This window comes from Microcaecilia unicolor, chromosome 11 (genome assembly GCF_901765095.1).
Source record: "Microcaecilia unicolor chromosome 11, aMicUni1.1, whole genome shotgun sequence".
NCBI lineage: Eukaryota > Metazoa > Chordata > Amphibia > Gymnophiona > Siphonopidae > Microcaecilia > Microcaecilia unicolor.
In genome coordinates this window covers 32,428,610-32,442,711 of record NC_044041.1, presented here as the reverse complement: position 1 = coordinate 32,442,711, position 14,102 = coordinate 32,428,610, and the positions used below count along the sequence as shown (strand labels likewise).

Below are 14,102 nucleotides of genomic sequence, written 5' to 3'. Positions count from 1 at the left end.
CATAGCTGAAAAGGGCTTAGCGCAGGACACGCTGAGGCATCCAGCGGTACATTCCAAAAGTATGTACGCAAACTGTGCGCTAAAAATTATTCGCATGTCTGGGGACAGAGAGTGGGTGTTTCTGTGCTAATCAGTTACTGCATCTACATTGCCGCATGCTAATTGATTAACACAGGATTAGCGCAATATCACTGTATGAGCATTAATTTGGAAAATGGAAAATTTTCCTTTTTCTGGCTGTGGTGAAAACAGCCTTAACGCATGGGAAAAACCCACATAAGGGCAGTCTAAGGCCACTTTCTACTGCAGTTTTGTAAAAGGACCACAAACTGAGGAACTTTCCAAAATCCCATCCTCCCGGCAGTACAAAGCATGCCCTGATGAGGACTTCTTTTCAGGGGGTACTTGGTGATACTGAATACTGGCACCTTTTCCATTGTCTCCTAAAACTGACCTACTGTTCAAGTATTAATGAAAGAGCCCAGGCTCTGCACAGCTCAAACACACCCACAGCGAGAGCTCCACAGGAGAAGCAGTGTCATCAGCCAGCCCCCACAGGAGAGTGAGGAGCCAGCACATAGATAGAACAGCCTTTGCAAAGCGTAGGGGACATGGGCCACAGAGGCTAAGCAGGGGTGGGCAACCATGGTCCTAGAGGGCCACAACCCAGTCAGGTTTTCAAGTTTTCCACAATAAATAGGCATGAGAATGATTTGCAGGTCCTGCTTCCACTGAGTGCAAATCAATCTTGTGCAAATTCATTATGGAAATCTTGAAACCCCGACTGGGTTGTGGCCCTCGAGGACTGTGGTTGCCCACCCCTGGACCAAGCTAGCCTCACACTACAAGGTAGAAAAACAAATTAAGCTTTGGTTTAATGATTTGAATCTGAATGTGCATTTCTCTTTCTACGGTGTGGTACTGCAGACAGAGCCTAGCTTCCTGGGGTTTCCAGTTCAGTTATTGTCTGCATATTTTTATTTGTTATTAGGATTTATTTCCTGCCTTTTATTCTGTAGTTGGTAAGGTACCTGAATGTAACTCACCTTGAAAAAAAGTGTGATCAAAATCTAAATAAATATATAAGGCTCTATCTGTATTTGGCAAACATGTTGTTTCTTTGTAGGAATTGTTGCAGTCTGGCTTGTCCCTTTTTGTGACAATTAGTGCGTTCTAAAGGCTGAGGTAATATTTGCAGTGCTGCCTTTCCATAGTGTCATGCAAGGCGTAGTGCCCCATAGGGTGCACGCAGCCAAAAATAATATGGCGCCGTGCTCCGACGGGCATGCCCACCAAGCCCCAGCGAGCGAGGTATTTGCAGTGCTGCCTTTCCATAGTGTCATGCAAGGCGTAGTGCCCCACAGGGTGCACGGAGCCAAAAATAATATGGCGCCGTGCTCCGACGGGCATGCCCACCAAGCCCCAGCGAGCGAGGTATTTGCAGTGCTGCCTTTCCATAGTGTCATGCAAGGCGTAGTGCCCCACAGGGTGCACGGAGCCAAAAATAATATGGCGCCGTGCTCCGACGGGCATGCCCACCAAGCCCCAGCGAGCGAGGTATTTGCAGTGCTGCCTTTCCATAGTGTCATGCAAGGCGTAGTGCCCCACAGGGTGCACGGAGCCAAAAATAATATGGCGCCGTGCCCCGACGGGCATGCCCACCAAGCCCCAGCGAGCGAGGTATTTGCAGTGCTGCCTTTCCATAGTGTCATGCAAGGCGTAGTGCCCCACAGGGTGCACGGAGCCAAAAATAATATGGCGCCGTGCCCCGACGGGCATGCCCACCAAGCCCCAGCGAGCGAGGTATTTGCAGTGCTGCCTTTCCATAGTGTCTGTAGCTAGTTGCAGGGGTCTGGCCATTGTGGAGACAGACTCACAGTGCTCACCCCACCCTCTATGCATGCACATACTAGCGCCTGTTTTGCTAGAAAAAAAAAACAAAACCCCAAACAAAAAACACTGGCTCTGATGGTTCTTGGAGTTAGGGGACTGTCAGATGCTCATTAGAAGGTGCCACCCCAGGTGGCCACCTGTGTAAGGGTGAAGCTGGCCCTGCCTAAAAACCAGATGTGTTTGTGGGCTTTCAGGCGCAGTTTCATACCTCTGCCATTAAGGGAAATGGAAACAAACACAGCACATTTTCCACAGGCTGGTTCCAAAGATTACTCACCAGAGTAAATATTTAATGCAAAGAAACCAAATAAAATGCTACAGAACAATTATTTGAAGCTTTCAGTATGCAGTTTTAATCCTTGCTTTGGTTAGTAGGAGAACATTTGATCGAGCCAAATATCGCATGTAGCAGCTGTTAAGAAAGAATGATCAGTCCATGGTTGGTACAGTGTGGCTGTGCTTAACTGTCAGTAAAACTGCCTGACTGGAAAGTTTGCAAGTTTCCCAGACTCAGAACGTACAGGGCTCCAGGAAGTGAGTAGAGAGAGCCTCTACATACAACAGGAAGGGACAAGCAGAGAAGTCTGATGATGGGACTTTCTGTACCCATCCTCCTGCAAAAGGCCTTGCAATTCTGTGAGGTTACAGATCAAATTCTGCTTCAGTTGAAGGGCTGATTCTGTAACATTTTCCAGCATTAATACGTGTTTTGCTCAATAAGGCACAATTCATGGTTAGTCTTGGGATTCCCTTGCACAGAAAGGCTACATTTTGACACAGAAAAGGATATTTGATAAGTTTGGGGAACCAAAACGATCACATTGCATTAAACATCATCCTCAGGATATTCCTGAATCTCACAACCCGTTTCCTTTTATGGAAAACCACTTCCCTGTCATCCTTAAACCGTGGAACTGAGTGCAGGAAGGGAAAAGGGTACCCACCCAACAGGATGCTGCTGGCTCAGACTGAGGTCAAATATGCTTATTTCTATTTCAGTCATCTCACTGCTGCATTGAAATATGCTACAAAACATTTGCAGGACCTGTCTCAAAAGAAACCAAAATATTTATTACTGCTATTATTTGGCTTCTGTTTTTCTATTGGGAGCTCAAGGCAAGCTATAATCAGGTAACGTAGGACAAAATGCTTTCAGGAGCAGAAGGAAGTTATAGTGGATTTGCAGTGCCGTAGCGAGGGCAGCTGACACCCGGGGCAGGTCGCCGCTGCGCACCCCCCCCCCCCCGGGTGCAGCACAGCGCACCCTCCCCCTTCTGGAGCACCCCCCCCCCGGAGCGCGTACTTACGAGGGAAAGCGACGAGGGATGGGCGGGAGGGCCGAACTGCCCCGAGTGCATGTCGCTGGGAGCTGCATCGGCTCCACTGGTTCCCTGCTCTCTCTGCCCCGGAACAGGAAGTAACCTGTTCCGGGGCAGAGGGAGCAGGGAACCAGCGGAGCTGACACCCCCCCCCCCAGCGGCGTGCACCCGGGGCGGACCGCCCCACCGCCCCCCCCTTCCTACGCCACTGTGGACTTGGAAAATAATATCTGCACAATTTACTTCTCTTCCATCACACATCAGAAATGAGACGCGTTTATGAAGGGAATGATGCTAAGAACATAAGAATTGTCACTTGGTCAGACCAAAGGCCCATCGAGCCCAGTATCTTGCTTCCAACAGTGGCCAGCAGGGGCAGATTGACAGTGCTCTGAGCCCCCAGGCAGTAGGGGTCATCGGTCCCTCCCTCAGGCACTGCCTTTGTCTCCCATCCGCAAACCGCTGCCTCCCCCCCCCCCCCCCCCGGCATCCTGCACACTAGTGCACCCTCCCCGGCAGTGGCATAGCTAGGTGGGGCGGTTGCTCCCCTAAATCGATTTTTCAAAAAAACCGGCGCCTATGCGGCGTGCATGCAAGGCAGCATCTCACCTTCCCGCTTATGCACATGTGCCGCCAACTTCCCGCTTGCACGCGGGAACAGGATCGTCGTCCGGTCGTCGTCGCCTGCTGCTGTGAGCCGTCCAGTGTCCGCACACTCCCCGTCTCCCGTCCCCACACTGTGCTGCCTGCAGAAGTGCTTGAAGCCAGGAGAAGGAGAAAGTCGTCCAGAGAGCTGCTCAGCCGGAGCTGCAGCGGCTGTTGTGAGCTGTCTCAACAACATTCTTCTCCTCCTGCTCCTGGCTTCAAGCAGTGCAGGCAAGTGGGCAGCAATGTGGGGGTGCGTGGGGCCCAGGCCAGGGTCCTGTTCAGCGCACGGTCCTCGTCACCCGGTGTGTGGTCGATGCAGGGCAGGCTGCACTGCTGCAGCCCAACTGTTTGGCGGTGGCGCTTGGCCTTGGCTGTGTGAGGCTGATGGATGTGAGCTCCGAGCTGTTCTTCTTTCTTTTTTAACGGCTGGCTTGGCTATAGGGGATAAGGAAAGAAGGGTCCAGAGACCATTCCGCAGTGCGTGCTGTGTGTGTGCTAAAGCAGTAGCAAAAGATTATTAAAAATAAATGTGTAGTCCTACTGTAAAAAGTTTAAAGCTATGCCAGTTGGATAAGCATTAGGCAGTGCCTTCAAAGGTGGATGACAAAAGATTTTGTTTTCTTTTTTTACTTATTTGACAGCTTTTTAATTTATTTGAAAGCTTCCCATATCTAGATTTAAATACCATGAAATAAAAATTGAACATCACTAAAACAGCTTTTAGTGATGTTCAATTTTGATTATTTATTATTTTTATTTGTTACATTTGTATCCCACATTTTCCCACCTCTTTGCAGGCTCAATGTGGCTTACATAGTACCGTAAACGGCGTTAACCGATTCCAGTATGAACAAATACAAGGTATGAACAATTACAAGGTGATTTTATGGTAGAATGAGGTACATGTATGCTAGAGACAATTGGGAAGAACTTAGAGAGGGAGAGGAAGAGTTAGAATATGTCTATTAAGGTCTTTGATTACATTGTGTCGCAAGTGTCCAGGTTTTTTTAATTGGGTCAGTGGGATATGCCCTTCTGAACAGATCTGTTTTTAGTGCTTTCCGGAAATTCAGGTGGTCGAGCGTAGTTTTTATTATGTATAAGCCTTCCTATGCTTGGCCTGTTCCTAAGGGCTAGGCCTAAGGCCTGTACTTTGCTCAGTTTGGTTCTCACATGTTAGCCTACTAACTCAGCATCTTGTGTAACAATCACTGCTTTCTCAGGAGCTGAGAACTGACACTTCATAACATTTAGTTTGCAGCTGAATATGTTTTTCATATAAGGTGGATGTAACCTTGGCAGTTGCTGACAGACTGAGGACACAGTGTGAGGGCTAAGGGAGATAGACAGAGAGAGGACACAAGGGTATTGTTCTGGCTGTGCACGCAGAACTGACACAGAACTCATAAGTAATGAACCAATGGCCACCGACTGTTCATGTGCAAACACATCAGGAGAGACTGATAGAATACAGGAACAATTCCATATATGGTATAAGGCTACCTAATGGTTCTGGTTTATGGGAAATCACATGATTTCTGGGAAAACGTAACTTGTAACAGTATATATGTGATCTCCGGGGCAGTATTAGATGAGCAGACCTTGTCTTTCAGGATGTGCACTGCTGATTGGCAACCTGCTCCAGGGAGAGAACTATTTTGTATTTTTGGCTCTGTGAGATACTAATAAAGGTAATTTACTGGCTGCGCCTAATGGAGTCGAAATTCTCTTTCTTATTATTATTTTCCTATGCTTCCCCCTTTCCTATGAGGGCTAAGAAAGGGGAGGAAGTAATACAATTACTTTTGGTAGTGCGTTCCACAGTTGTGCACTCAAGTAGGAAAAGCTGGATGCATAAGTGGATTTGTATTTGAGGCCTTTGTTGCTTGAGTAGTGGAGGTTTAGGTATGATCGTGCTGATTTTGTGGTGTTTCTGATTGGCAGGTCGATGAGGTCTGTCATGTATCCCGGTGCCTCGCCGTAAACAATTTTATGAACTGTCGTGCAGATTTTGAAAACGATACGTTCCTTAATTGGAAGCCAGTGCAGTTTTTCTCTGAGTGGTTTGGCACTGTCAAAACGTGTTTTTCCAAATATAAGCCTTCTGCTGTGTTTTGGATGGTCTGAAGTTTCTTTATAATTTGTTCTTTGCATCCTGCATATATTCCATTACAGTAGTCTGCGTAGATATGGGAAGCTGGTAGAAACAAGCAGTTATCTCTGTATTTTGTGCTCATTTTTCTGCACTACATAGTAACAGTAGATGACGGCAGAGAAAGACCTGCACGGTCCATCCAGTCTGCCCAACAAGGTAACTCATATGTGCTACTTTTTGTGTATACCTGACCTTGATTAGTATCTGCCATTTTCATGGCACAGACTGTAGAAGTCTGCCCAGCACTAGCCCCGCCTCCCAACCACCAGCCCCACCCCCCACCGGCTCTGCCACCGAATCTCCACTAAGCTTCTGAGGATCCATTCCTTCTGAACAGGATTCTTTTATGTTTATCCCACGCATTTTTTAGTTCCGCTACCGTTTTCATCTCCACCACCTCCCATGGGAGGGCATTCCAAGCATCCACCACTCTCTCCGTGAAAAAATACTTCCTGACATTTTTCTTGAGTCTGCCCCCCTTCAATCTCATTTCATGTCCTCTAGTTCCACCGCCTTCCCATCTCCGGAAAAGGTTCGTTTGCGGATTAATACCTTTCAAATATTTGAACGTCTGTATCATATCACCCCTGTTTCTCCTTTCCTCCAGGGTATACATGTTCAGGTCAGTTCTATACAATACAGATGTAGAAATTTCAGTGAGAATATCCTGTTTCTTGATCTTGATCTTAACTGTTCATCTGTTTCTGTAATCTGCCTTTGGGAAGTCTAGTGTTATAAAGATGGAATATATTGAAATTAAATGGAAATAGAATTAAACTCTCTTTCCATTGGGGCACATGGAATCACATCTGCATCTGATGTCAGTTTTGGTCACTTGGTGGCTCTTTACTAACATCTCTGCGTGAATACAGGGGGCATCCCTATAGCCAGCCCCTCCAAATGACACTGATTTAAAATGTAGAACAAATTAGTACTCTAATCGATGAAACCAATACTTCCTCTATGTACATCCATATGCTGCATAAGCCAGCATGTTTGAAAATAAGTGAGATTAAATAAAAATGCTACCAACAATAAAGAACGACAACAAGGATGTAGCAGCTCATAGGTTTGCTTGCTTTGTTTTGAATGTACTAGATGACGGCTGCGCAGGGAAGGGGGAAACATAGACTAACTTAATTGGCTTCAACTTTTTGATGTCATCATCCCATCTCCTGTTTTCTTCAACCTTCTTGATGTCAGACTTGATGGGATTGGAAGGAGGCAAGGGAAACAAGGAGGAGATACCAGAACTTCGGAGGGGGGACAAGGGGAGGAATGAGGAGATGCTGGATCCGGGCAGAGGGAAGGAGCAGAAGATGGATGGGACTGGGAGAGGTTGGGGCAGAGGGAAGGAGCAGGAGATGGATGGGACTGGGAGGGGTGGTGAGCAGAGGGAAGAAGCAGTAGATGGATGGGACTGGGAGAGGTGGGGCAGAGGGAAGGAGCAGGAGATGGATGGGACTGAGGGGTGGGAGAGGGGAAGAAGCAGGATGTGAAAATAGGGATATGAGAAGAAGGGCAAGTAAAGGGGATGATGTGGGGAAAGGTTGAGAAATAATGTGAATGACCTGGAAGACTGGAAAGAGGATAAGAAGCATTGAAAAGAGATTGGGGTACTGGTGAGGGGTATAGGAGAAGGGGATGAGTTTCTGAAGGGAGTTTAATTAGGGTAGAAAGGGGTTAAAAGATGGTGAAAGAGAAGCTATTGGGCATGGGATATAGGGTAACAGACAGAAGAGTGACTTTGGAGGCAAGGGAGGGAAGGAGACGTGGATGGAGCTGGGACCGATAGGGTGATGAGATGCAGTGGAGGGTAGATGATGGCAAAGAGAGTGAGTACAGAGGATGGGAATTGGGGACTAATGAAGTGGGTGAAAGATGGGAGAGAAACTTAGGAGACTAGGTAAGGGAGAGATAGAGGGGGGAACGGGAGTGATGGAAAAGGAATTAGAGGGAGATGGTCAAAGCCAGTAGGTAGACGGATACTAAGGACTAAAGAGTGAGAGAAAAGTGGGCAAAAAAAAAAACATAAAATGAAAGATCAGTGCCAGACAGATGCAGAGAAGGATGGGAAGACAAGAGAAGAGCAAAGAAATGGAAAAGCCAACCTGGAAAAGAATTTAAGAGAAGACTGACACATGAAAAGTGGAAAAGAGACTGGGACCAGCCCAACTAGAAAATTAGAATGCTCAGACAACAAAGGTAGAAAAAAAACATTCTGCTTCACTTTTTTTTCCTGTCTGTTTTATTATTTTTACATAATTTGTAGATTATTAGATACTTTTCCTGAACAAGAGGATTGTCTTGTAAAATATTGGATAATATTAATAAATATATTATAAAACAAAACATTCTTTTTATGTAATGCTTTTTAAGGACTGCTTTGTGAAATGTACATTTTTTTTCGTATTGTTGTATTTTGCAGAGTACAGGAGAAAATACACTTCTGTTTCTCTTTCACCAGTATTTGCACTGCTTACAGAGTCTGGCTTTCTGGAACAGATCTATATTTCATTTTTGTGGGCATTTTTTTGTGGTTCCCTATTTTGTATCACATGAGAGTCTGTCTGTGTTCTGCATATGTGAATGAGGTGACAGATTCTGCTAGCATGTAGTGTTTTGTGTAGGAATGTGTAACAGTCAAGCTTGTTCCATTTTCCAGTAGCAGGTATATTGGTGCTCTAGGGTCCAGTGTCTTTTCATAGGTGGGTTACCTCTTGTGTGTTAAGTTTTCTGTATAGATTTTGAGTGTCTTTTTGTAGGGTTTTCTGTTATTTCATAAAGTGTCTGGCCCTATTGTTTTTGATATGCTGGCTTCATATTCAGCATTTTAGTCTGGTGCATGTGTGTGTGAGAATATGTATGAGATGTACATATGCAAATGAATATGCAAAAGTGCCAAGCCACACCCTTTGCCCCCCAAAATGAAACAAACTATGCCCATGTCTGGCGCCTATTTTACAAAAGTCTGCTCCCCCAGACATCAAAACCTAGCTAAGCCTCTGCTCCCCGGTACTACCTGGAAGGACCCTGGTGGTCTATTGGCCTCTTCAGGGGCAGGAAAGATCCCCACTCTTTCCTGCCTGATGATACTGCTCTGCCCAACACCGCCATGTTTTCAAAATGGCTGCTGAGACTTCCTGCGGTAGTCTTGTGGGTCTCGGCAGTCTCGAGGGAAGTCTCAGCAGCCATTTTGAAAATGCGGTGGCGCCGGAAAAAATGGTGGCAGCTGGCAGGAAAGAATGGGGATCTTTCCTACCCCCAAAGAGTCCACTAGACCACCAGGGCCCTTTAATGTGGGATCGGGGTGGGGGGGGGGGGGGCGGGAAAAGAGCCCCAGAAATAAGCAGATCTACATTAACAGTTTATAGACTTTTCTTCCAGGAATTTGTTCAAACTTTCTGTAAACATAGCTACGCTAACTGCTTGTACCACATCCTCCGGCAATGAGTTCCAGCACTGAGTGAATTAAAATGAATCAGAGAAAATGTTTACTATACAATTTGTAGTTTTATGGTGTTCCCCTTAGTCTTTATACTTTCTGGAAGAGTAAACAATTGATTTGCATTTACCTGTTCGACTGCATTGAGGATCTTATAGACCTCTGTGATATCTACCCTCAGTCATTTGATCTCCAAACTGAACAGCCCCAACCTCAATAGCCTTTCCTCATTTCTCCCTAATTTGGTCGCCCTTCTCTGTACTGTCTCTAATTCCACTTTATCTTTTTGGAGATGGAATGACCAGAATTGCACACAATCTGCTGTATCCCATATGTTTGCCTTTTTCACTCATGGTCAAGAAAATGAAGAGCTTTACTCACCCAGTGTGACATGCTGTACATTTTCCCCTTGAGATCGATGTAAAGGTGCCACGCATAGTTTACAGTGTAAAAAAAGGAGGCGATATAAAATAGCTGGAAAATAAAACATTTTTCTATTGTTACATCAGAAATTGATAACCTCTATTGTTTGGTGAAGTTTTGGTCATAATTGTTTTATGATGTTTGTAGTCACCACATCCTATATAATAAAACGCACCTCCCACATTCTGAAGCTGACTGCATGGCTGAGGCATTCCTGCTCTCTGTATCCATCTCCTGAATTGACATCACGTACTTCCGGGTTCGTCACAAGCAGAAGTGACCAACCACACGAGGTTTCTCGGCTTCAGAATGTTGGAGGTGCATTCTATGAAATAGGATTGGTCAGTTCCTTGAAGCACAGCCAGAGCTCAGCATCCCGCACAGTAACGCTCAGACACCAGAGAGAGGGAGGGGGGGAGGTATCTCTGTCACACACACACACTCTCTCTCTCACACACAGTCAATGTCTTTCTCTCACTCTCACACACTCTATGTCTCACACTGTATCCCATTCACTATCTATGTGTCACACGGTCACTCACACACTGTCTTGGTCTCTTACACTCAGTCTCACAGAGAGTCTGTGTCTCACACACACTCTCTCTCGCACACACTGTATCTGTGTGAAACACACTCTCTCACACTGTGTCTCACATACGCACTTGCACACACTCTCATTCTCACACACACACACTCTCTTTCTCACAGACACACTCGCACCCAGACTCACTCTCTCTCTCTCTCATACATTCGCACAGTCACTCTCACATACACTCTCTCAAACATACACACTCCGAGGAAAACCTTGCTAGCGCCCGTTACATTTGTGTCAGAAACGGGCCTTTTTTACTAGTAAGATTATATTTTGCATTTATAGATGACCTTTTATAATTTTAGCTCCAGGCAGTTTACATTTTCTCAAGGTCCCTTCCCCAAAGAGCTTACCAGTGGATAACTAAACCAACTAGTAAGAAAGAAAGTGACCTGCAGCATCAGTGGTGAACCCAGGATTCTTTGAGTTATAGCCCACTGCTGTAACCACTGAGTCACACTTTCTCACAAAGAAAGATAGAGGCAAAACTACAACAGCTGGAACATGAAAATGGTCAAATGTTCCTTTCCTCACATGGCCAATGGATTCTTTGCAGACCATCGAGAGCTGCCTCTTTAATGGCAACCGTTCTGAAGTAATGTGAAAAGGTTAATACAAAGTGACACTGTTGGACAGACCTTGGAATCATCATAGCTTCATGGCTTCCTGTAAAACGTGTTTCTAGCTAATGCAGGCCACAATGACCAAGGTATAGAACAGATCTGCTTTTCCATTTTCAGAATGATTTGGAAGAAAAATCCATACTTAGCAAAAAATGTTTGCCTGAGGATTTCATTTCGTATTAATTCGTTTGTAAGCATATTTAAAAAAATATCTGAATTTAAAAAAAAAACCCAAACCTGAGCAAAGTATTAGAAATTCCAAAGAAATCTATTGTCTGCCTGTCTTCCTCCTTCCAGCTCAGTTGGAAATGACGTCTTTCGAGTTGTGTCACCACAAGCCTTCATTTGTTTGAGGGGATTTTTCCATATTTTCAGAACAATCTCTCCCCGGCAGTTGTGGTGACGGGCTTTGGTCAGGGAACCCAGTACTTGTCCACATCACCTGTATAGCCGCAGGGGGTGGGGGTTTGGGGGAAGGTGAGCCTACCCACTTTGGGCTCAGGCCCCTACGAAAATTGCAGCGCTGTTGCTATGGCTGGCGGGGATCCCGAAGCCCCACCAGTGGAAGACAATTCTCCTCCAGAAGCCAGAAACTCCCCTATGCACATAGGGGTCCTTTTACTAAGCTGCGGCAAAACATGGCCTGCTGTAGTGTGGGCACGTGTTTTTGGCGTGCGCTGGCCAACCAAAAGGGGGTCCAAATCTCCCGCAAAGCGCACAAGCAACCACAAGAAGAGCGGAAGAAACCAAAAGGACCAGACTGAAGACCACAACGAGTAAGAGCACCAAAATAGTTTTATTAGGACCCTGCACGGTCCGTGTTTCGGCCAAATGGGCCTTCCTCAGGGGTCTTCAAATTGACGTATACAGATATTCCTCCAAAATTACACGGGGATAGAAAGAATAAGCACAAAAATACTGGTGCTATCTGAAACGGAGCATAGACACTAATAAAACTATTTTGGTGCTCTTACTCGATGTGGTCTCCAGTCTGGTCCTTTTGGTTTCTTCCGCTCTTCTTGCGGTTGCTTTGGCGTGCGCTGGACCCGTTTTTACCGCGTCTGGGGAAAAGGTCTTTTTTTCAATGGGCCGGGAAAAGGGCCTGTGGTAAAATTGGAAACCAGCGCACGCCTATTTACGGCCTGAACCTTTAATGCCACCCATTGATCTAGAAAAGGTTCATGCGCTACAAGTGCGGTGACTGGTCAGCATGCGCCAACTGCCGATTAATGCCAGAAACGCCGTGTGTGGTAGGAAATTAAAAAAAAAAAATTTGTCCCGGCAGTGAGGGCACGTGCCAAATCTGAAATTACCGCCAGGGGCACGCTACCCTGGCGGTAGTATCGTTTTGGCGCACGCTACATGCGCGTACAGCCTACTGCACCTTTGTAAAAGGGCCCCATAGCCAGCTGTACTTTCTATAGGGGACCCCTGCCATGCCGCACTGCCTCTCTCTGAGCATGCATGGGGGGGCGGGGCAGTGTGGCAGAGGTGGATCTGACCAGATCAGGGGTTCTCAATCTAGTCCTCGGGACTCTCGGCGGCCATTTTGAATCGGCGCCGGGACCGTCAGCACTCAGCAAGCATTGCAAGGGGAATAGAATGCAGGGCAGCGCTCCGGGCAGGAAAGAGGGGGGCTCTTTCCTGCCCCGAAGAGGTCACTAGACCACCAGGGCAGTAGAGTAAGGTAAGAGGAGGGGATGCTAGGATAGGACACCATTAGGCCTGCCCGCCAGCCTGCCCAGCCATGTCCTAAAAAAAAAAAAGGACATGTCTGGGTAAAACTGGACATATGTGTGATAAGGAAGAGGCTATCCTACCCTGGTTAGGCCCCTAGAGGGCGCTGTTCCCCTAAAATGTCCAGGGAGAAGGGCTGGGTGAGTCACTAAAGGGAGCCAGAAAGGGGTGTATAGCAGGAGGTCGCTAGGACCGAGGAGAGTCCTGGGGATAGAAACAGGTGCAGCAGGTTATGGGCTGGGTCCTGTTTGGCTATTAACCACTTATGCTCCACCTGAGGGGAGAGAAGAGGAGAGCTGGCAGCTGAGGAAGAGGGCTGGTAACTGAAGCAGAGGGATCCCCATGAGAAGTACTGGCTGTGCCCTTTGGACTGGTGGTAGAACTGTGTGTTCCCAAGAAGGAAGCTGGCTGGGGTAAGATCCTGAGGTGGGAGCTTCATCTTCACAATAGCCTCATCATTTTCACAATATGGAGGGGCATAATTGAACGAAAATGTCTATCTCCATGGGCGTTTATCTCCGAGATTGGGTCCGTGAAGGGGCGGACCGAACCGTATTTTCGAAAAAAATAGACGTCCATGTTTTATTCGACAATTTGTGAGCTGGGTGTTTTTGTTTTTCAGTGATAATGGAAAATGAAAGCGCCCAGCTCAAAAATGAATAATCCAAGGCATTTGTTTGTGGGAGGGGCCAGGAGTCGTAGTGCACTGGTCCCCCTCACATGCCAGGACACCAACCGGGCACCCTAGGGGGCACTTTTACGAAAACAAAAAAAAAAGGTAAAAGAGCTCCCAGGTGCATAGCACCCTTCCCTTGTTTGTTGAGCCCCCCAAATCCCCCTCAAAACCCACTGCCCACAAGTCTACACCATTACTATAGCCCTAAGGGGTGAAGGGGGGCACCTACATGTGGGTACAGTGGGTTTGGGGGGGTTGGACGACTAAGCATTAAGCAGCACAATTGTAACAGGTAGGGGGGGATGGGCCTGGGTCCACCTGCCTGAAGTCCACTGCACCCCCTAACAACTGCTCCAGGGACCTGCTGCCAGGGAGGTGGGTATGACATTTGAGGGTGAAAATAAAAAGTTGTGAAACATCATTTTTTTGTGGTGGGAGGGGGTTAGTGACCACTGGGGGAGTCAGGGGAGGTCATCTCCGATTCCCTCTGGGGGTAATCTGGTCATTTAGGGCACTTTTTGGGGCCTTATTCGTGAAAAAAACAGGGTCCAGGAAAAGTGCCCTAAATTCTAGCTACAAACGCATACTTTT

General features: G+C 46.8%; 1 protein-coding gene across 3 annotated transcripts in view; it reads right to left on the bottom strand.

The window, feature by feature from the left end:
* TMEM116 (transmembrane protein 116) overlaps positions 1-14,102 on the bottom strand; it is a 94,624-nt gene that overhangs the window by 25,827 nt on the left and 54,695 nt on the right. For all 3 annotated transcript variants that reach the window (XM_030219758.1, XM_030219757.1, XM_030219756.1), the window contains exon 5: positions 9,842-9,934. In XM_030219758.1, coding sequence (XP_030075618.1) covers positions 9,842-9,934 — 93 coding nt within the window. The remainder of the gene's footprint in view (positions 1-9,841; positions 9,935-14,102) is intronic.